The 23626-nt window shown below is 41.3% G+C and overlaps 1 protein-coding gene across 11 annotated transcripts in view; it reads right to left on the bottom strand.

Moving 5' to 3' along the window:
- Window positions 1-123: 123 nt before the first annotated feature.
- The window catches only part of TMC5 (transmembrane channel like 5), a 38814-nt gene continuing 15311 nt past the window's right edge, over window positions 124-23626 (bottom strand). For 4 of the 11 annotated variants that reach the window (XM_064390877.1, XM_064390878.1, XM_064390879.1 and 1 more), the window contains 23 exons: window positions 21607-21695; window positions 16110-16271; window positions 15378-15562; window positions 14892-14996; window positions 14073-14165; window positions 13234-13333; window positions 12571-12652; window positions 11991-12239; window positions 11656-11807; window positions 10975-11119; window positions 10273-10428; window positions 9570-9736; window positions 8874-8952; window positions 8411-8508; window positions 6667-6762; window positions 6002-6077; window positions 5283-5416; window positions 3955-4128; window positions 3486-3564; window positions 3061-3153; window positions 1900-2001; window positions 1567-1612; window positions 124-654 (listed from right to left, as the gene is read on the bottom strand). In XM_064390877.1, coding sequence (XP_064246947.1) covers window positions 539-654; window positions 1567-1612; window positions 1900-2001; window positions 3061-3153; window positions 3486-3564; window positions 3955-4128; window positions 5283-5416; window positions 6002-6077; window positions 6667-6762; window positions 8411-8508; window positions 8874-8952; window positions 9570-9736; window positions 10273-10428; window positions 10975-11119; window positions 11656-11807; window positions 11991-12239; window positions 12571-12652; window positions 13234-13333; window positions 14073-14165; window positions 14892-14996; window positions 15378-15562; window positions 16110-16183 — 2601 coding nt within the window. In that variant the 5' untranslated portion in view covers window positions 16184-16271; window positions 21607-21695 and the 3' untranslated portion in view covers window positions 124-538. Of the gene's footprint in view, window positions 655-683; window positions 1071-1106; window positions 1613-1899; window positions 2002-3060; window positions 3154-3485; window positions 3565-3954; window positions 4129-5282; window positions 5417-6001; window positions 6078-6666; window positions 6763-8410; window positions 8509-8873; window positions 8953-9569; window positions 9737-10272; window positions 10429-10974; window positions 11120-11655; window positions 11808-11990; window positions 12240-12570; window positions 12653-13233; window positions 13334-14072; window positions 14166-14891; window positions 14997-15377; window positions 15563-16109; window positions 16272-21606; window positions 21696-23384; window positions 23431-23626 lie in introns of those variants that run through there. The other 7 variants (XM_064390884.1, XM_064390885.1, XM_064390883.1 and 4 more) reach the window with 6 other exon arrangements.

The raw sequence follows: 23626 nt of genomic DNA, 5'->3' as shown, positions 1-23626 counted from the left end.
CTTCATCAAAGCAGCTTTTAAGGGACTGTAATAATCTGTGAATATGGCTCAGAAAAATGAACCCAGTTCACACAAGTTATTTCACAGCCATTACAATGTCTCATTCATTAAAAACAACTGCACTTCAACATACTTCTGTTTATTTGACCAATATTTCAGATAAAAGCTGATAAAACAGGTAAAACAATATATTAGAAAAATATTTCTAAAACACAACTTTTATTTACATTAGGCACCACTTTCCTTCTATTTAGTCAACAACACGTGGTCAGCTGTGGAGGGAGCCTTATTGCATCGAGGTGCTGCCAGTCCTGGGGGAAGGCTGTCACCAAATACCACTGCTGCAAAACAACCCCCACAGGTGAATATTCCCTGTCACAGTAAAAAACCGAAGTCCCGACACATTTTGCAACCTGTTCTTCTATGTTTTCCTTCCATTTAGACGGAGAAAAAGATGTTTGAGAGATTCTTCCAGTTATCTGTGCAAGAGAGGATTGCTTGCTGGGGCCAGTGCCTTCCCTCGGGCTGTCCGTGCCGCTCAGGGCTGGAATCCCCCGCTGCCATCGCTGTCCTCCCCCAGCGCCGCTTCCCGGGCGCGCAGGGCGAGCGCCACGGCCCGGGAGGCGCCGGGGCTGGGGCTGGGCTCCCGGGCTGCTGGGCACACGGCAAACAGCGTTAGCCGAGCTGCTGGGGACAGCCAGAGCACCCCCTGCTCCGTAGGGAGCTCCTCTGCCAGGTTTTGCAATGAAGTTACGTGGAAGCTCAGATACCACGCAAGATCCCGTAGCCTTGCTTTACTCCGAGCAGGATGATGTTCTAGGGACTCAGCATCAGTAACCTCTACAGCATCAGTAACCTCTACAGCATCAGTGACCTCTACAGCATCAGTAACCTCTACAGCATCAGTGACCTCTACAGCATCAGTAACCTCTACATCATCAGTAACCTCTACAGCATCAGTAACCTCTACAGCATCAGTGACCTCTACAGCATCAGTGACCTCTACAGCATTAGTAACCTCTTCTGAGCATTAGTAACTGAGCACTAGTAACCTCTACAGCATCAGTAACCTCTACAGCATCAGTAACCTCTACAGCATCAGTAACCTCTACAGCATTAGTAACCTCTTCTGAGCATTAGTAACTGAGCACTAGTAACCTCTACAGCATTAGTAATCTCTACAGCATTAGTAACTTCTTCTGAGCATCAGTAACCTCTTCTGAGTTTCACACCAAGATGTTTCTAAAGGGATTTAAAGTTCTTGCCTACCTATTGGGTGCTCCCATAAGACAAAATGGCTCATTTACCCAGGAATTTCACTGTCTAGTACACAGAAGCTGGTGGTTGGTCTTTAGAAGTCACTACCAACACCAGAACAAGCTACCAAAAAGCACAACCTGTACAAAAAATTCACCCCACAAGCCCAGTCATTTTGTTTTCTCTCTACACAAGATGCTCAAATGCTGTGTCCCTGACATGCAGCTGTTACACACTGTGTCTGTCCATCAAACATTTTTACTGAGCTGAATTTTTAAGAGCTTTCTGTGTTTCATCTTAGTTGCTTACCTGGTGGAAAGTCACTGCTGCTTGAGATCTCAACAGAAAAGGGATGCTGAAAATAAAATTCACAAGCAGATTTAGGCCATGTTTCTCTCCTGTGTGTGTTATCTTGCATTTGAAAAGATACCAGTTATCTGTAACCATACTCTTCAAGTCTTGAGCAGGTTTATGATTATGAGTGTCCAACAGCTATTCTGATCACATTTTTATATCTGTTCAAGTTAATCTTTAAAGTTATTTCCATGCATACAGGACTTTGCTACACATACACCCATCACCTATGCCACACCCCAGATTCTGTATAGGGAAATGTGCACTTCCCTCTTTTGACCATCTCACCTCATTGTAGGATGTGTTTTGGTTTCTGTCAAATGCCCTTTCTGGGTAGTCTGGCACCTCCTGGGCAGGTTGCATGGATGGGTGATATGAAGAGGAGCTTCTCTGAAAAACAGTATTTGGCATCAGCAGTCTGTGATCTGGCTTCCAGCTGTGACTGTGTGGTCAGCACTGCTCATCTCCCCTGTCTCAGGGAGATGGCCTTTCTGCTAAATCCACAGTGAGATCATTCTGGCTTCTCCTTCTGAAATCTGAACTAACAGCTACAAGAACATCCACACTTGGTAGGTGACCAAATCTCCCTCTCAGGAATCCCACTCGTGACACTCAGCATGGGCAGATGTTGTTTGAAAATCCCCAGCACATAGAAAATGCCCACTCATATTCAGCTTACCTCTTTACAGTCAATATTTACTTGTATTATCACACACATATTTATAGTTAACAACAGTTCAATATCAATTATTATCCATATTTGGGGTTTTATTTCTTTAATCATTTTAATGATAGCCAGTCATGAAGGGGGATTTGGTTTTTTGAGAGGAAGGAGAGGAACCTATCAAAGACATTTTCTCTATCAGTGTGTAAGTCAAGGAGATTTTACTCAACCCAAACAAAAACAGCAGACAGCACCTGTATGTCCACATTTTAGCACTAGTTTGATGGCTCAGCAGGCAGGACTGCCTTGAAAAATAAATTCAAGTCTAGCCATCAGTGTTGTATGGGATTTCAAATGGGGTTAGGTCAAAGCACTCAGTTTTACCTCAGCTGAAAATAACCACAAATCACAACCCCCTAAGGAAATCCATGGCCAGGGGAGGAAGGCTGCCTCCTCCTTAGCCTAGGGAAGGTTCAAGTGTGACCAAAGCCTTCGGTGACCATCACTGCACATGAACACTAGGAATGTTTTCTTGAAGTTTCATAACCATAAATTGTGTCTGGTGAGGGTAAGGACTTTTCTATATCCAGACTGAATTCCAGCCTGGAATAAATAATTAGGGAACTTTCACAGCATCCTTTTGCTGTCTGGAGTTAAGTAGCAAGCATTTAGATGAAGTTTTAAGTGCAGCCTTTTCCCAAACCAGCAGCCTGTTTGCACAGCTGAGGAGCCCCATGCAGCTGCCCCAAGTAATTAAAGAGCAGAAGCTGAGCAGTCAGACTGACCTGCTGGCCTCTTCCTCCCAGGGCAGATGATCTTCTCTTTGCCCTTTGCAGTGCTCGTAGCTTTTTCAGTAGAAACATCTTATCTTTTCCTGCCTGCAGCCAAGACATATTTGATCATTAGCTGGAATGCACTAATTATCCTTGAGAGGCTCAAGGCCTGTAAGTAACCAGTGACCAAAAGAATTCCTTCTATTCTAAAAGAATCTGTCTACAGAGGGAGCTGCAGCAGCACATCTTGAAGATAAAATTCTTTTGCTGCACTCTATTTGTGAGTTAAATTTCCCTGCAACTCCCATTGGGAAGGGCTCCCACCCTCCTACTATACACAGTCATAGGAAAAACAGGTTACAGCCCCACAAAGCTGGATGAGACAATCAACATAGAAGCCAAATTATACAAAAGAAACAAATGAAAGCCAAACTTACATTATTAATTTGCTTACGTAAGAGTTCGGTCATGGTCTTTCTTCCTTGTATTATTTGCCAGTAAAGATAAATAACAATTCTAAACAAAATAAAACCCAAAAGAAGGTCAATCATATGAGCATTTTATTCTAGTCAATGTCTAGATAGAAATGTATCTTAATGTATGTTATTAAAAGACATATACACACATCTCTGTGTACACACAGAGAGAAAATAGATGTATACAATTACACAAGGAATGGCAAACACATGGATTTGCCTAAAACATGGCAAATGCATGAAATTGCTTAAAACATTCTTTGGAAAAAACCCAAAAGCTTATGGACTTGTATTCAAGATGAAAGGCACATTTAAGTGAGTCAACACTACAAGATGCATTTCAGATAACCAAATAACATAGAATGACTGTCATTGCCAGTTTTTTCCACTTAAGGCCCTTTTCTCGTTCTTTTCATTAGCAGATACTTACAGTACAAAAGTAGAGATGATGAAGAAGAAAAGTTCACTTGAAATTAAATTGTGGTAGATCCACACTACCCATTTGGAGGCAGTGTAACTTTCCAGTACTTGTATCCACTCAGCAACTGCAGCATACATGGAAGGCAAACCTCTGAAAGGACCACATTTCTCTGAAGGTTTTAACCTGAGAGTGTGAAAAAACAGCTGCTTAAAGATTTGTATGTTAACCAGTGAATTAGTTAATATTGTGATTTTGTACATCAAGATGCTCCTCAGTTTTCTATAGCTCTCTACTGTCTTTGGACACCCAGGGTACTTCCATGATCTGTGTTTCATTTTTATCTTGTGTCTCTCTCCAGCCATTAAATGCCCACCCCAGACAATGCAGTGAGACACGAGTCCTTGCTGCAATGGATCAGTACCAAGCCCTGTGAGCACAACTTTCACATAAATATGACATCTCAATCACTGTAGCACACACTACAGGAAACTGAAAAACTGGATTTTTTTAACATTTCACCACAAGGTGAAATAATTTCACCTTGCCTTCAGGGACATGAGTCACTGCAGATCTTCAGTAACAACAGAAGGTGGTAAAAGAAGACAGCCCATTATAAGAATTAACATTTTCAGGTAGACTGAAATAGGAAAGTGTTTGCTTTGAAACTGAACCACTGCAGACAGCCTGAAATTCCCACTTGCTGTCTGGAAATGATAGTTCTGATAGCTTTCATCCCACCTGGTTTCATGTGTAGTTACCTGTCTCACTAAATACCAAAATCACGTTGCTGACTATTGTCAAGAGAAAAGTGTATCCATGCTGCCCTACTTCCTGTGACCAGAGCAACACACACAGACCAAAGCAGCTCTAAAACACTGGTAACAACCCAGATGCATTACTACAGGGTCAGCCCTGCCTGCAGAAAGAACCTCTGAAGCTCAGAAATAATCCAGGGGCTGACCTCAGCTGAGTTTTCCCAGGTGTTTCTCTGCTGCAGACCCAGAATCACCTGTACTATAAGTAAGCTAGGAACTAGGACTTGGTCACAGGAGCTTTTTTAAGAGGAGGAAAAGTAAAATTTGATGCATTTAAATAGGAATCCAAAAATTCAATGCAACTTTGTTTCTCCTTCCACTTTCTCATGGGACAAGTGAGCCACATTGTCACAAGCTCACAGAGCAAGTCTTGTTTTCAGAGTACAGAACGTCTCATGAACACCTGAAACCTTCCACCAGCAGTTAATATAACTTCTTTTATAGAGAAATGCAGACCCCTCTGCCTGGTATCAGATCACACAGCATCATTTAGCAGGCCTGGATGCCAGTGATCTTCCATACCTCCAGACAGTGACTCCAATGACTGACAGGACTCCAAGGAAGGAAGGACAAAACAGCAGGAAAATGAAGGATGTCATCATTTGAGCAGTTCTCCAGACTTTGCCAGGGGGCTGGCAATTCCTCATCAGACTGACCTTTAAAGAGAGGAAGGTACTTTGGAATGCTGTTGCCTGCCACTTCAACTTGGTTTAAGTCAATCCCACTGAAATTGCTGAAACAGCATCTATCAAAAGTTTCCAACAAGTTTTAAGTGAATTTGATAGATAGAGTGTAGTTTTAGAAAAATTTAAGAATATAATCTTAAAGTAGTAAGAGGCAAAATGAGGTTCTGATGGGTTCTTCAGAAGTCTCCTGGGTTTGCTTTTGTAGCATATGCAAACTCATGGTTCAGGGAAATTTCAATCCATCTTTCTACCTACTTTGTTCTTCTACATTCAACACTAAAATCTGCGTCATGATTTAACAAACAACTTATAATCTGGTCATGCTACTGAGACAATTCTGAAAAGAAGCCATTTCCACCATGATCTTTAGCTGAATCACCCTGCCTACACTTAGATGATTTCACAGGGGGGAGCTGCTGGGGAGCAGCTGAGAGGCCAAAGTCACAGCCACAGGCTGAGTGTCTACATTGACACATGCACTTGTCCACTGTTAGTTCTCCAGCCTTTAATTCTACTTCTTTATTATTTATGATGAATACATAGAAAGTTTGTTACCTTTTTCACAAAAAATACTATAAAAAATGCTATCATCTGGATTCCAGGCAACAGAGGTGAGAACAGGATACCAATCCTACAAGGAAGGATTTATAGGAGAAAAAAGTTACATCTTCACTATTCACCATTCAGTTCTCAGTGCACTGAAAGCAGAAAAATACCACAATAACTTCATATACAGATAGTGTGGGATTAGTTGGAAATGTGATTTTGTTACCCTTGATCCTCTAGCAGTAAGTCCAGCTTGGAAAATATGCAATTTCAAACACACTTATCTATGCACAGATCTGCAGAACCCTCTTGTAACTGGAGTAACATACTCATTCTTGGAAATCAGGCATCTTTTCCAGCATTTTATATTGGGACTATTTCAACAAGGACATCATCCCAGTGAGGAAGTAAACAAAACTCCAGGATATTCCTGCAGGAACCTATCAGGTTTCTCCCAGACCAGGTGGCCATCAGGCAAACTGCTGACTGAAGTTATTGTTACTGCCCACATAATTACTTTGGCAAGCCACAATCCTTACCAAAGGCACTGAACAGCTCATCTCCCAGTTTTTTATCCTGTTCTTTCTGGGAAACATCTACAAACATCAGAATAAGAATTTTTCCATGATAGTTCTACATGCAAATGAAGCTTTGGCTGTAAATGTAACACTCACCAGGTCAAAGTCTGTGCATAGATCAAATCTAAAACATTTCGTCCAATATCAAATTCTGGCAGCCCCAGGTTCATGCAGACTGTAGTTCCAATAATTCTGGGTGGGGGGAAACAAAAAACTATAGCACAACAGTATTTGCTAGATGATAAAGTCCTCTGTAGAAATCCCTGTAAATGACTTTCTGAAAACAAGCATCAGTGACAAATTATTTAGAGGCTGCATTAGTACCATGCAAAGCAGCCACAGCTTGTTCATTAGACAGCACAGCAGAAATTAATCAATTTGGCAAAAAAAAAATCCTGTAAAACAAAGCAGGGTTGAAGTAAGACCTAGTATATATTTCACACAACTGAAACAAAAAACCAACAAGGATTTCTTACTGGATTAGTATATATCTGTATTAGTAACTGCTTGTTGCTTTAAGCACAAGTATTATTGTTCTGAAGCAGCTGAAATGTCAAGGGACCTCAGAACAAAACTGCTTTTTCAGATCCTGAGAATTTTCACTGTCAATAATGAAATTTGTACACTGATACTCTTAATGTAACCTCAAATACATCCTACTTCAAACTAACTGAGGTTGCAAGGAGCTGAAACAGACAGGTAAGCAAGTACTGAGAGGATTCTTACTGAGGACCAAGAATCCCTTTTAGTCACCTCATTTTTCCTGAGCTGGGGAGACTCAGTTTCTTGCTTGTTGTGGCGAGAGCAATAAAGATTTTGGTAACTATCACACCTTGATACCACCTCATCAACTGCGTCATCAACAGAGCTGGGCTTTCAGGAGGTTACTCTGAGCACAAAATGTTAAATACAAGCAATTGCACTTTGAACCTTTCACATGTTTACGTCAGGTGCTTTTGCCCAGCTTACGGGAGGCCATTCATCACAGCTGACATTGCAGTTTTAGTTCTGTGACTTTTTGCTGGGAGGTGGTTTCCTACTGAACACAACAAGAACAGGAGGATTAAAGTACACTGGCAAGAGCCATGGAGGAAAATTCTTCAAGAGCTTCTCAACAATGTCTTGTATAAATTAAAGAAAAAGTTAACAAAGCCCTACCTTGTGAACCAGTCTTGTTCAAATCGTGAGCAGAGAGCAAACAATGGATCTCCTGCACAAAAGTATGGCCAGGGATTTAAATGCTCTGTAGAGCTGGCAAGCACTCAAATACTGCCTAAGCCACAAGCAATGTTTGGCACTAAGAAGGTTCACACAACAGATGTCAGAAGTAAATTACTTTTTCCTTACATCCAGTCCACAATATTCTCTCATTTATCATCCTGGAGACCTCTACCTTTGAGAGACTCATTATATGCTTAATAAGACTGATAAAATCAGATTTTAAACTTGTGGATGCTATAGTGACATAACTAAGAGGGAAAAAATCACAGTGGGTACACCAAGGAAAGGCAGCAGTGTGCCCATGCTTGTGCAGAGAAGATGAATTTGTGCTTGAGACAGCTGGTTGTCACCTCAGTCTCAGGAAATCCATGAGAGTAGAATGTGGCTTCCCCTTTGCATGTGTTTCCATCTCCAAAGGGAAAAAGGACACACTGACCTCCTTCTGAGGAGGAACAGCAATATACACAAGGCATGTACACAGAGACTCTGCCTGGTAGGGAAAATCAGGGAAACTTCAGTGGTGCCACAGCCATGCTTCTGCTGGAATTTTCTCACATGGAGAAAATAGATCATATCTTTGGTTGAAGAATGAAAAGAAGATTAGAAAAGTAGTACTCACCTTCGTAGAAACTCTCCAAAGAAAGAGCCAAGCAAACAAAATATGAAGTCAACTAGAACAAGACGATAGATATCTTGGCCAACCAAAGTTTCCCAGCACTTTAAGAAACAGAAGAAAAAAAATCAAACTAGAATTTAGAAATTATGCTATTTAAACATTGTTCCCAAATGCTTGGGCATCTGAAACTTGATCAAAGATCTAAAAACTTGATCAAATATATTCTAGCAGCCTGGCAAATCATAGTTGACTTCTCAATGAACAATGCTGCCATCCAGCTGAGATTTGAGCTGGGTCATTAATTTTTTTTCTACAGTTGATTTCTCTCAAGTTGCTAATAAAAGTTGTTAGGGTAGGAAACAACTTCCCAAGACACCACATGTGCTTCTCTTTGCTGAAGCAAGTCTCTTATCCAAGTGGTTCCTACATGGCACTGCAAGTCAGATTTGTGGTTTTGGAACTTTACCTGTGACTCTGAGGTAGACACGATGTTAAGCCAGTAGTAGCACAGTATTCCAACAATTGACATTTTCAGGATGATATTTCTAAAAAGAAGAAGTAAGAGTAACTGCACCAACAGCTGGTCTATAGCTGGATGACCACTGGTTACACTTTTTACCTCCTCGTGGCACTGCAGGGTGCCAGGACTAACAGGAGCCCTGCTGGGAGGTCAGGTGTGGCATTGTTCTATTGTCCTGGCAGAAGGGGAGCTGGGCATGACAACCTTGGCACAACATGTGCTTAACAGGCTGGGAGTGGGGCCTCCTCAGGGGAGGGAGGGCTGAGGGACACCAGGGGTTAGGCAGAGTGAATTCCAGACATCTGGTTTTAAGTGAGATGACCTCAGTCCTCTCTCTGCTTCCCTTCCTTTCCTGGGGAGGGGCCAACAGCCCAGGGGCAATCAGGGAGTGCTACAAGCCCAGTGTGACAGTACACCCAGCTGGGAGGGAAACCATTCCTCATCCTCATGCAGAGATATAACATCCCAGAAGCTCATGAAAGACAAAAGGTCATGATGACAAGAGTGCACAGAAGCCTTTGGAGAAGATTAATTCTCCTCCATAGCTCCCTATTCCTCCCACACCACCCAGACACAGCTTTGTATCAAAAAGAACTCAGACAAGTTCAGGCCAAAAGACTAAGAGGTGGCAGCAAGAAATACCTGGTAATAGTGACATATATGTGCTGTCCAGGAGTCTGAAACTTCTCCAGGTGCCCAAGCCAGGAGAAGAAGAATGGGATCAATGTGTTGAGGAGAGATACAATCACAGGTAGCACCAACATGGCAGATTGTCTCTGTAGATCATTGCTATACCCTTTCATAAACAGCTAAGAGAGAAAAAAACCCCATAATGAAACAACCTAAACTTAGAGCCTTAACCAAAATCTATCTCAAGGTGTGTCCACAGGGAAGCCCCCTGGCTCACCTCCCTGTATGTTCTCAGGTTAGAGACTGTCATGTTTTAGGGGCCCATGAGCAGCAGCACAGTGACCCTCTCCCCTTCCCATAAATTATGTGGGACCAATGGTGGGAGCCCCAGCCCAAATGCAGCTCCTGGGGAAGAAGGGACAGGTCTTGCTTCTTGCTCTTTCTCCCCAGGTCACCAGATGCACTGTCCCTGAGCTGACCATGGGTCCAGGCAAGCAGCTGCTGGAGACAGGAGGGAGATTTGCTCAGACCCCTCACTCTTGCCACAGTCCCCAGCTGGGCAGGCCTTGCAAAGCAGCTTTTTAGGCCCAGCAGAATTTGTGTGTCCTCTGGCAGCAAATACAGCTCTGCATCCCTGGGCTCCTCATAGTGAACAGAGCAGTGCTCACACTCGGTGTGAAATACCTGTGTGGAAAAATGCAAATTCTGGCCTTACCTTGAGGTTATTAATGGAGAGGAAGTAAACACCAGTACAAGCAGCTACTGCTGTTCCCAGGGAAACAACCCAAGCAAGAAGATGAAAAGCAATACGAACAACTCTCTCCATCACAGAAAAATTTAGAACTTCTTTGTTCACTTCAGTGAGACCTTCCTGCAAAGAAACAATTCCTAATGAAGAAGTTCTTAGTCAACAGCATAAGGCAAAACTTGTTTCAAGGCACTACCAGAGAAACTGAATGAAAGATTATTGCTCTAGAAGATGGGCAGAGTTATATCCTAGGAACATTTACTGGGCAATTTTGTGTTCCTATCCTAGAAGTCAAGTTTCACAAATAATATTTCCAGCCTGCCTTTTGTTTATAAAATATTTAAATAGCAGGAACAAGAAAAACCTGAATAAATATTCTGTATGGCAAATATTTAATAGTCACTGAGACTCGTTCAATAGAACAGAAGCATACAAATATTTATATGTAGCTTAAAAAGAAAAGGTAAACAAGCAGCTAAGCTAATGCCAGGAGCTGAGGCCAAATGAAACTCAGGAAGTCAAGAAGATGTAAATCTCTTAGGTACAGGACTAGCACACTTGTGTCACTCTGCCAGAGACTTGTATGTGCACACACCAATTTGTATGCACAGCTAAGTCTGTAACAGAATGACTCACACACATTAGTTTTGCACCTCCTGTGGTTTGTACCTTTATTTGTGTGTGAAGATTCTTTTGTTGCAGCTTCACAGCTTTCTCATTAGTTATATTAAAGTCCCAAGTGCAGAGCAGCTTGCTGGCATTCACAGAGAATGTCTGAGGGTTAACGAAGTTTCTGGAGAAGAATTTTGCCATGCTGCAATGAAAATTAAATTGGTCAGATGTCTAACAGAGAAAATTCATCAAGTCTGCACAGCAGAGCAAGGAGGGAGATTTGTCAGCTTTTCCATCCCATCACAAGTTTTATTGGACCTATGTCAGAGCATGTCACATACAACAATGTGGATAATAAACTTTAATGTAAGAAACTCTAGCATTTCCATCTCAAGATTGTTGTTGACAATCTTTACCCCTGGAAGGCCACATCAGTAAGAAACAATGTTAGGAGCAACAGCTTACAAAAGGGGATCACAGTATTCCCAGTTTGAAGTGGGATTCTCTCTATGTTCTTCACTATTTTGCAGTTATTTTTAATTTCTGTAATAAAGGTTTGATTCCCGGAGACTGCCTTTTCAGCAGAAATTTCTACTTAAACTCTACACCTGTAAATAAGGATTTACAGAAACATACTCAAGTAATTATTACTTCTAACTGTTGGCAGAATTATTTTTTTTTTATTGTGTGGCTATTTTCCACTTTATATAGAAAAATAGGAATTCACAGTCAGTTTACCTGAACAACAAGAAAAGAAAACAGATGACAAAATATATTCCAACAGTGAAAATATAGGCCAGCTGCATGTTGTAAGATGGACCATTCTCCACTTTACTGATTGTAGCATTGGTGTAAAAGCCATAGTAGAGCACTGTTTGTTGAAAATAACCCTGAAAAGACGAGGACATCATTCAGAATATTTGCTATCACCTCCACAGTAGGAAGGATCATCATCTGAAGACCAATTACTAGAGGTGAGATTCCATTATAAGGAACAGCACAGCCTCAGCTAATCACTGAGCTGTCCTATTCCTTATAATGAATCACAGGTATGATTAAATTTAAATACTTACAGCTCCAGTGAACAGCTCCAAGCCCGTGAATGAAAGGTTATTTGGTTCTGCTGCAAGAAACTGAGGAATTGTGATGAAACCAAAGTTTATGAGGAATGAGATTATGTTCAAATTTAGCAGCCACTTCAAGAAAACAAAGTAAGAAAGAACACTTGTTCCAAACTCAGCACCAATGATCTTCAGGGTCTTGTGCCATGGCCGCAGTTGGTGAAAATATTCTGAAAGGGTATTTCCAAATCGCCGAAATGACTGGAGGGAAAAAGAGGAGAGACATGAATCTCAGCAAGCAAACAGGACTCCATTTCACTTTAAAAATCTTCACATTTTAATGTTAGAGTTTCATTTTTATGTTAAGAATAGATTTGCCCCACTCCATGCACCATAAGATGGTGAACTGGTGCTCCTAAGTGCTCCTGCAATGCAATTCATTGTTAATGAACACTACAGCAATTAACTGGATCCTTACTTACTTATTGGTAAGTAACATGAAGTAAGACACCAGATTCCTCTGGAGACAATGGTAACATTGCAGCTAGAGTGGTTTGCTCTGCTGTGACTGACAGAAGTTTCTGGCACTTACCACAGCTGCTCCCTGCAGACACTGTGTACACTGCGCACCACGATGCCTTGATTTTTTGGTTATTTCTTTAAGAACTTTGTTTCTGTGAAAGAACAGGGCAGGGGTGACAAGCATTATGGAATGAGTTATAATTGAATCAAGAAGCCAAAGAAGATGCTGCAAATACAGTTTTCACCCCTGTGCACATGAATAGAATTAGTACAACATGGAGATGTGCTTACTGGTTCATTTTATATTAGCTGATACCTTGGCTCCTGTCCTGCTATGACAGCATGTTCTAACCCCTCCACTAACTCACACTGGCAGCGGAATTTAAATATATTTCATAAGGAGACAAAAGGATGGTTAAGATCATGTGGTCTCTTCTCCATTTTCAATGACTAACATCCAAGTTTCCTTTGAAAATAAATCTCAGGTCATCATTTATTACCAAATCTCAGGAGCATGATATTTTGTTTTATATTACCATGAGAGATTCTTCTTATCTCCATTATTAAATTATTTTCTCTTGCAAGACATTAACTTTTTAAGAATGCATTAAAAAGTACTTTGTCATAAAGTGGCAAACCAAAGCTCAGCAAATGGCAAAGTCCCATAATTGATAGCTAGATGTTGCTAGAAGTAAATGTTTTTAAAACAAAACAGATAAACTTTGATTTTTACCTGATCTCTCTCTTTTTTCTCATGGTCTCTGGCATCTTCTGGATTGCTTTAATCCTTTCTTTGCTGGACATACTTGCAAGACTTCTAACTAAATCTTCCTCTGCATCAAACCCATGCAAAAAACAAAATTTGGGGATAAGAATACAGTAATTTTTGTATATAACCTGAAATGGATATAACAACATCTCCCATTTTCACTGCTACCAAGTTGTGCAAGCTGAGACTTAATAATATTGCCCAGAATATCATCAGCTCCCTCAGAACTCTAAATCAGATGCAAGTAGTCCAATAATGTTCATAGAAAGAGTTGCAATATAAAGGAAAATAAAACACTGACAAAACTCCAAGATTCTCGTCCATTGCTTGATCACTGATAATGACACTTCTATTATGCTACATATTGACTTGAAAGCTAAATTTTTGCTTTATTTGTTCTGTAATTTTAGTTGATGTTAGTGCCCACACTTAGCCCTGCCTATGCCACAGAACACCTCTCTGACCTGGCAATCAGGCTGCTTCTGCATAGCTGGAATTTGGTGCTAATTCCAGACACAGTGGCTGAAAGCAATCTATTGGCTGGTCAAACAAATTCTAATAAAGAGCTAAGCATTTCTTTCTAAATTTAACACCTTCATACTGCACTTCATTTCATTTATCATGGGATTTGAGTGTGTTGGGAGAGCATAAAAGATTAATCACTACCATAACACAAACCTAAGCTGTCCCCATGACCACAGAAGGGCTGTACACGCAGTTCTGGTGAGAAACAGAGCAGCATCAACCACAGCATCCCTGTACAGGACACTGTCAAATACTGAACCCCTTAGGTAAACCCCTACCTTCCCTGCACACGGGATCTGTTTCAAACATGCTGGAAGAAGTCATGAAGATCTCATCGGGGGGTCTTCGGTTGCGTCTCCGAATGAAGCTGTCTGAATGACACACATTCTTTAGGAAACCCAGATAGTCCTGACAATTTCACTTAAGAAATTCAAATTTCACTTTCACAAGAAGAAGCTAAAAGGCTGTCCTTTAATCTCACTAACTTCTTGCAAACACACTCCCCCACTCCCTTCTTTCCTGGGCGTCCTTGACAAGTGCAAGCACTTTTTCAGATAAATGCTGGAAAAAAGGAATTGAGCCCAGTCTTCAGCTGTCATGGAGAACTCCATCTAACCCATTCACAAATGCACATATTCACTATTCAAGACTTTCTTCCTAGTAGACAAGCCCTTTCTTTAAAAATCCTTCCCCAGCTTTCAGGGGGATCATTTTAGAATCACACTTCATCGTGCTAAGTTCAATGTGCCAAACTCCCATTTCCCTGGGGCCAAAATGCAGCTGCTCTCTCCAGCTCCTTTCATCCACTTATGCAAACAGGTGACCACACTCCTTAAAAGCATCTTCCTTCCAGCCATGACTCAGATGAGCTTAGGCACAGCTTTCCTTGCCTGGCCTTCCCAGTAAGATAATGGCCAGTCCCAGTGTCACATCCCAGTGTGGAGCTCAGCTCTCTGATGTGGAAGGACCCCATTTATGACCCCTTTTATTGTGTGAAGATATTCATACCTGAACAAGCAGGCTTTAAAATATTTATTAATATTATTTAATGGAAGGCAAGATTGACATGCAATATTGTGATGCACCACAATCCTTACCTTCTGATCCACTGGAAATTCCATGAGTGTAGGGATAATCCAGCACATGGGAGGTAGCATGTGGGGTGTAAGTCAATTGTGGTTCAGGCTCAAAGGAAAGATTTTCTGTTGAAAGGAAATCAGAGTTACACAAAGCTGCAAACTGCTATGGGTTATTTACAGACACAAAATGCCAAGCCTATGACAAAATACAGACCTAGTGCCAGCACAGCAACCTAGTCCCTCAACAAAACTCCCATATTCCACTCCAATGTACATCCTAACATACTCAACAACTTACTCAGTCCATACAAGATAATATTTATTGATCTGTTAACACAACAATCCATAGATTTGCTAATAAAACACACAAACTGCTTAAAAAACCAAAAAGCTAAAAACATTTACAGAGCTGAGCTTTGGAGAGCAGCAGGACTCCCTCGGAACAGAGCCAAGTGTTATTTGTTCCAGGCATTCTCCAAGCTGGTCACATGAGAAATTACATACCTGTGAAATTTCCATATGCACTTGTGCTGGGTAAATCCTGGCTGTAGTCAGAGCCAGCTCCCAGGGAAGCCATTGGGATGGCCACAGGGTAGTTGTGCTCCCTCCCTCTGTGCTCTCCATAGTAATCATACAGAGATGAATCATAAGGAGTTTGGTGAGAGAATGGATTCCTTTGAGAACTCCCCCTGTGTAAGCAGTAAAAAAGAAAATCCTGACTGTCATAAAAACCCTCAATAGGTATCCTGAATAATCTGCTACCTATTATCATCAAATTTGAGTATGTTATAAAACAAACTATGATACTGAGAGATATTTTGCATTTAGAACTTCAACAACATAATTCTCATTTGGTCATCAAATGAATTAAGAAGGCTAAAATTTTCTCCGCCTGAAGTTAGCTTAGACTCTAACTAAACAGGAATACTTGCTTGGAAAACAAAGATATCCAAGGTTATATCCCATTGTGAAAATTACTGGAACTAAAAAATATGTATGACATTATGCCACAAATACATTTAACTAAAATTCATCCAACATGTAAAAAGTAAACACACCATTTCCTTTGAATGCTGCCTTCCTGGTAACAGTTTTAAAAATTTGTCTGAGAATGAAAGCATAAAGGAGGGATTAAAATAAATCCACAAATTAAAACTCCAGAGAAGAAGTATCTTCTACATATAAATTACTTTACTTCTTATGGCACAGTCACACAATAAAATTAAATAAACTCACCGTCTATCAATTTCCAATGTCTCTGAGAAGTGGTAGTCTGGATTTTCAAAGCCTTCATTGTTATGATAAGACATGACAAGTCCTTGGTTTGAAGGGTGAAATATTCCTTATTTTTGTCTCTACTGCTTCATTAATATGTTAATAGGAAGACTGATTACAGACCTGATTACAAAACAGATGCAGGTGCATAAAAATTAAAAGGAAGGAACTCAATTTTAGCAACTTAGAAGATTCTACTAACAAATAATATGAAACAGTATAAATCAGCAGTGGTTGTAACTTCATCACCTCACCATTGGGAAATTGGGGTCCGCCAGAAACTGCAGGTCAAATAGGAACTCATCTTTCTCTATAGTTAGGTCTCTCCAAACCTACAGAACCGCAGTGCCACAGTTTTCCCAACACTAATGAGGCCAGGCTTTACAAGCATGTCAAAATGTTGAGAAAAATAATAAAGTTCTCTCTCTCCTCCTTAAAGAGCAAAAGCCAAATGCACAAATTTTCTCAACAAATAACTGCATTTCCAAAATGAAAGAGGAACTGAAACCTGCCCTGCTAGCAGTGCACCTCTAAGCCTGAGTTGTGAATAAGGGACCCGTGGGACTGTGGCTTTGTACAGAGCTGACAACATCTAGAGACTCAATCAGGGCTCTTCTAATGGCTAAATGCCTCAATCCTTTAAATAGGCCTGGTTTTAGATTTCTCACAGAGTGCTCCATTTTAATCTTAAACAAGCCAGACTTAGAATTTATTGAATGGGAGTCCTCATGAGCAAATAAAAAGGGAATGTTACATTAGAAAAAGAGAATGCAAATTAAGCAGGCAGTTCTTGCAATTAATCAAAAATCATACTCAAAATAAAAAAGGAAACTATTTTTAGCATTTCTTCTTAAAGGCACCATGTAAGTTTCCTAAGCTGGTAAACTATTCCACATCAAGGAAGGGAAAAATAAACTATAAAGGGCACAGCTGGTAAAACCCATCAGAATCTATTTTTATTTAGGTTCCATTCCTGGAAAAGCAGAGCTGAATCTCATTTAACAATAGAGTCTCAACAAACTTTTTCATTTGCAGTGGATTTTATTTATGATTTTTACTGCAGCAAAGGAAGTATTATATGAAAAGTATCTTCAAAATGTATAATTATACAGTGTCTAGTTTCTGAGGGCTTTTCAAAATCTTATTGTGCCAAAAGAAGCTCTTAAATTACTTTTTTGTCATTTACACACCTTAAGAGCTTGGAAGACAGTCTAAAAATCTTGCAGTGTGATGTAGTTGTAAAACACTGCCCAGGTTTTGCACCCTGACTTGCAGAATTGTGCTTATAAACACAAGGGATTGATTGAATTCAAAGTCCAACATTTTAATCAGAACACTGACTACACTTTGATTACAGCAGGAGGAAGGGTGCTCTGAGGCCCAGGTACTCAGCACATCCAGGAAAAGCACAGCAGGCAATGGAAACACACAGAGCATCATCCCTGCTGCTGCAAACAACAGGGTGTGACTGCTGCCAAACAGAAACCATAAACAGTCTCTCCTAAGTGACACTTGTGTTCAGGTGACAATTTCACACCTACAGAGACAGAGCGAGGTTCTTATGAAAGCACAAGAGTAGTTAGCAGAGCCTTCTTTCCTCATCCCCAAGCAAACTTAATAAATGTCCCATGAATCCAAGGCTCTTACTTAAAAGAAATCCAAGGCTCTTACTTAAAAGTCATGAGAAGCTTAAATCTCCTGAAGAGGTAGATTTCCTTTGACAGGAACCACTTAGCTCTTGGGGATCTTTTGAGAACTAGCTCAGAATATATCTGAACTTCTGCACAAACCCTTCAGGAATTAGTACATTCTGTCCCTATACTCTATTTAGAAGCATGGAAATGCTTCTTGAAAAATATTATAATGATCTTCTGCAAAGACTTGCTTGGAAAACTAAACATCTCCTATAAATGTGGTTTATATTTCAAACTGCAATGAAAAGCTGAAGAGGGAAATATTACTTTCTCAGGGGATGAAAATTCTGAGACAATTCCCTTTGAAGAGTGTGCAAAATTACATTTTTCTATTTTTTTAACTGGTTTCCCAGGAACCCAACTCTCTCGGACTCTGCTATCCGAAAAGCTGGGAAGCTTGCCAGCAAGGCAGCTGGAAAGCTCAGCACTGATCTAAACAGTTTGCCAACTTGCCTGGTCCTCATTGGAGCTGTAGAGAGCACAGATATTTTGTTGGAAGTGTATGGGCTGTGCAGACTCAGCATTACCCAGAAGCAAACTGGCAGAAAGCACCAGACATCCATATCAACCACCTTGCTGCCATCAACCAACCAGAAGAAACAGATCAGCCTGGCTGGAAAATCTATCCAGCATTTCTTTCTCTTACTCATTTGAGAGACCTTGAGGCTCAGCCATAAAGGTTACCTCAGAAACTCAAAAAAAGCCCAATATAGATTCCCTGTTGGCTGTCTTTATGCACTTTGTTTTCTTTGAGTCTTATGATGTACTCCATGCTGGGATCACTATGAAAATCCACAGGGACATTTACAGTCTAACACTGAACCCAGCATCTGAAAACACAGTTTTTTCTCCACTCACAAAATTTTAATGACTTGAAGTAAATTTTCCATGTATGCTGAGGCTAATTCAAGTCTGGCAGTTTATACATTTCTGACCAGTCATAGCTCACTGGAAAGAACCCAAAGCAGGTAATGCTCGAACTAAACCACCTCTTTGCTCTTTTCACCCTATGATGGAATGCAGCAAACCATAGTTCTAGGAAAGGATAGGACATTTAGACTTAGTTTTCCCTTAAAATATTATTTAGAAGGACAAAAAAAATAGCTGGAAGACAGAGGTTATTTGTGAAAGACAGAAAGTGGGATCTGGACAAATCTTCCCTTTGCAGAGTGGCGTCCACTTGTGGGTTACATTTTTGGATTTCAGCAAGCAACTTATCTTGCTGAAACAAATCAATCCTGTGTGCCTTCTCTGGAGTACAGAAGTGTTTAAGATCAGTGGGTTTAATGATCATTTATATGTAAATAAGTTAGATGATCTGTGGAGGGCAGGTACTTTCTGCTTAAATCGTTCAACCCTGTAATGATATGGACCAGGAAACTCCAAGCAGTGCACACTCACACTTCTGAATCATCTCCCAGAAAAATAACTGCCTTCAAGTCACAGATCAACAGCCTTGACAAAATATTCCAGGTTAGTTTCATCACTTCCTGTGCAGGTAATGCTCTGCTATAGACACTAATCCTCATGTAGAAGATAATAAAACAAACATTAATGTCTTGCCAAAACAGCACTTTGTCTTGGCATCAAGTTTCAGGAAAGCCACTTAGACCTTCAAGCTCCTTACCTGGAATCCCTCAGTAAAAAAAGATTTCATTAAGTAAATCCTAATTGCACACATCTTGAAGTGGAATAAAACCAGGGAATTCCAGAACTGCTTCATAGATAACTTAATAATGTTGAATGAAGGGAATAGAACTCATGGAAGAAGTGATTCAGAGGGCTGGATGTGCTCTATTTCCATAAAGACAGTTTAGTTTAGTAGGGTATGACTACACAGGGCTTCACCGTTACCCCAGTTTCATTCATGAGTGCCTGTCCTGTTCAACATGTTCCACACATCTTCGTGATGATAAAGAACCAGACTGATTTCTGGAAGCCAAAAGCGAGTTTAAGAGAGAAGCTGGAGTTTTACATTCTGCATCAGCAGCTGGATTTCAGTACTGGTCACCACTCTTCCACTGTCTCAGTCCCAACAGTTTTAACACTTTTGCAACACACCAGGAAAGCCTCTCAGAAAATCTAAAGGGCCTGTGTATTGACACTAATCAAACACTACACTGGAGAAAACCTCATCTCTAAATGATGTATTAGCAATGGAACCAGGTGAATCATACACGGAAGCAAAAGTCACTTATCTTTACTGCATCTTGCCAAAGTACCCAACCAGCACCAACAACCACCTCTTACAGGACTCCCTTTGTGGTTTTATTGAGGTCAGCAGGGCCCATTACAGGAATCAACACCAACTCTGCTATTTTAGACCTTGAATTCAATTTAAGCAATCTAAATTGTGCCTCCACTACAAGTGACAGATGACATGCAGCAGCACTAAAAACTCATTTTCTTAGTCTTGCATAGGGACAGATGAACAAATTGGGAAGAGAGAGTGACAGCATCCCCCTGCTGCTGTCTCTCCCAACAGCTTGTTGGCTCTGGACCCCAAATGGATTTACTTCTACTCCTATAGTGTAAGGGCACCTACCAGAATCCAGATCCCACTCTGCCTAGTCCTCAGCTGTTCCTGTAAGAGTGGGGTCCAGAGAGCAGCCAGGCAGAAGGAAGCAGAAATGTGGTTGTTTGCCTCCAGCTGTTCTTCAGCATCAAGAGCTCTGTTCCTTATTTTCTCATCCATTTTTCTGCACCTACTCACTTTTTTGCCTTATCCCTTCCATTTAACATTCCTCTTGTAATTCCCTCACAATATTGTAAGATTACAGTATTTTCATGGTGTTCACTTCCTTTGCAAGTTAAATCCTTTGTATCACCTGTGGCTGCTTGGACAAGGTTTTTGGGGAAGGACTGCCAGCTACTTTGTGTATGCAGTGTCTCAGACAGGTTTCTACTTCTTCACCTGATTTTAGAAGCCTGCATTATAAACATGCCCCAGAAACATCTAAAAATTTGTTACAATATATAGTTAAATGTTAGTGTCCCGTAAAGTGTTATTAAGGTTATTAAGTGGAAGCACATACAGTTTTCTTGCATAAAGGGAGTGGGTGAAAGTTCAGATACTTCATTAATTCTGTGAAATTCATAGCACTCTCCCTAATCTACCACACACATCCCTGCTTCTCCACCCAAAAGGCCCCACAGATCCAGTTCCTGGGGACTGAAGTACACATGACAATGACTTTGAATGATCTAACCCTTTACCTGAAAGCTCCTTTGAGAGCAACTCTGTTTGCTGCTCTGTTGCTTTTATTCTCCTAACTCTGACCACAAGGGCAAACTTAATTCATTAGGAAAATCATAAGCACTGAGATATATAACTACTAAAAATAGAAAGAGAGAACTGAAGATCAAGAACAGTATACCTGGCAGAGAGAGGCAGGGTTAGCAACAATAAGTTACGGAACTCTACATTATTACTTTAATTCTTGAAAAACGTTACCTAGTTCATAATGTGACCATTATCTGGAAAAAAAGGCTGAAGCAAGAATCATTTCATATCAGTGCAAGTCAGTCTTGTGACTGAATTTCCAAATTGCAGACTGTCATGTTCTCTGCATTTAGCAGGACTAAATCTTACTTTGCAAAACAAGTTTTTTTAAGTCTATTAACCAACATTGCCAGCTACTTGTATTTAAAGAAAATAACTCTTTACAAAAAAAAACAAAAACAAAAAAAAAAAAAAAAAAAAAAAAAAAAAACAAAAAAAAAAAAAAAAAACAAAAAAAACCCCAAAAAACAGAAGTGAGTACCTGGTTAGAATTAATTTTCTGCTTTGAGTGGAAAGGCAGCCAACAACAGCAGGTCTATTGGAAGATACTGCTTACTAGCACAGTTCTGACTGAAAGAAAGCCATAAAAGAAAGCTGTGTTTATTCTGCACTTGCAATAGATACCTCTCCACCTGCAGCCTGCAAATTGTACTTTAATGAGCAGTATCAGTTACAGGAGTATCATTCACCAGTTCAAGTGGAAAAGCCTCTGAAGACTATACATACGATCATTTTGGATAATAAACAGGGTTTTGCATAACTCAAAGATCTTGGACTGAAAAAGGGCATTGTTCTGATTGTAATTTCTGGCTTAACTTCCTGTTATGAATATTGTTGTCCTGTTACTATTTGCACAAGCAGCAATTAACAAGCAGCATTTAACAAACAGCATTTCCCACAGGGAAAACAAAAAGTTTATCTGTCAGAATATTGGGAATACCAAGAAACAAGAACGATATCAGGGGGAACCAGTCAAAAGAAGAGAACGGGTTTTGTCAAAACCTTTATATGCAGTTTTCAAATTTTTTGACAAATAATTTCACATAAACTGAATACTTTTTAATTTTCCAGACAAAATGCAGCTCCATTAAAATCCAATGTAGCCTACTAGCATGTTAAGGGCGTATTCTACAATGAACATATACAACCTGTGGATTATACAAGTGGCAATTAGAGACTTTTTCACCAATATGTGATGAGGACACCACTGTAAAGTTCCAGTTCCTCTTATACTGCCCATGCAGCCATACCACACCACCTCAGCACTTTATCACTTTCCAGGGTAAACGTCCTCCTGACAAACTTACTTTGAGGGAAAAAACAACCAAAAAACCCACCAAAAGACTAAACCCAAAAATAAAAAAAAAAATCAAAAATGTTAGAGATGAATTGCTTTGGGTGGAGTATTGACATATCAGCCCAGCAGAAGTGCCGTTTCAGCTGCATTCCTTATCACCTGCTGCTCCCCTCATCCGAGGGCACAGCGCTGGGGCTGTGTCGCACGGGCAGGGGCGGACCCGCAGCCACACCTGAACTGTCGCACCTCGAACGTGGCTCTGGAGCCACTGCCCGGCTGCTCCTGCCACACGGAGCAGGACCAGGCTGCCGCGGGGCTGGCAGAGGGGACCGTGGCGACACAGCCAGGGGAAGCAGAAGTCAGCGCAGCTCCCGTGCAGTGCCGCTGCTTGCAGGTTTGCTTTACTAGCAGAGCATTGCTAATGACAGCGGCTTAGCAATAAAATCCAGGACATGAAGAGTTGGGTTTTAGATGTGCATTAAGCATTCTGCATAGAAAGGTTTTAGCCTTTGCAGGTTAAATAGTGAGTCTCTGTGTTCTGAGGGAGTAACAGAGTGAAGGACCACAAAGAACACGAATACTGAAGCCCGAGATTTCTCCCACCTATTTAACATAAATTCCCGTTACCTGCTGTAACACAAAAAACTCACAGCCTGCTACTTGACAGTACAGCGCCACATCCATTCACCAGCTAGCAGCCACCAACACGCAACCCACACCGAAGTGAAATGCCACGCTCCAGGCTGCGATCCCAGCCGGGCTGGTGCCACACCTCAGAGAGAAGGGTGACACACTGGCTAAATTACACACTGGCTAAACACACGCCTCGGGGAAGTGGGGCTGGTTCTCGCAGCCCTTCCAGCGGAAGGCAGAGGAAGCTCGGATGTGACCGACGGGGCGATAAAGCTGTGAGGGGCCGTTCGTGCAGCAGGGCTGACACTGAGCCCTGCGCGGCTACTCACCTTGCAGCGAGCAGAAGCCGAGCACACCCCGACATGCCCGCAGCCCGACCCTTACGGTTCCATCACTCTAAGCGAGCAGCAGCCGTCTGTAGGCGGCAGGCACCTGTCGGGCTCCTCCCGCTCCGCTCCGCGGACAGTCCGCCCTCCCGCGGCCCCTGCCGCCAGCGCTGCCCGCTGCAGCCCCCGGCCCTGCCCAGCCCCGGCGGGACGCAGAGCCCCGGAGGAGCCCCGGAGCTGCCATC

This window comes from Passer domesticus, chromosome 15, assembly GCF_036417665.1.
Source record: "Passer domesticus isolate bPasDom1 chromosome 15, bPasDom1.hap1, whole genome shotgun sequence".
In the NCBI taxonomy this organism is placed as follows: Eukaryota; Metazoa; Chordata; class Aves; order Passeriformes; family Passeridae; genus Passer; species Passer domesticus.
This window is presented reverse-complemented; position numbering and strand designations above follow the sequence as displayed.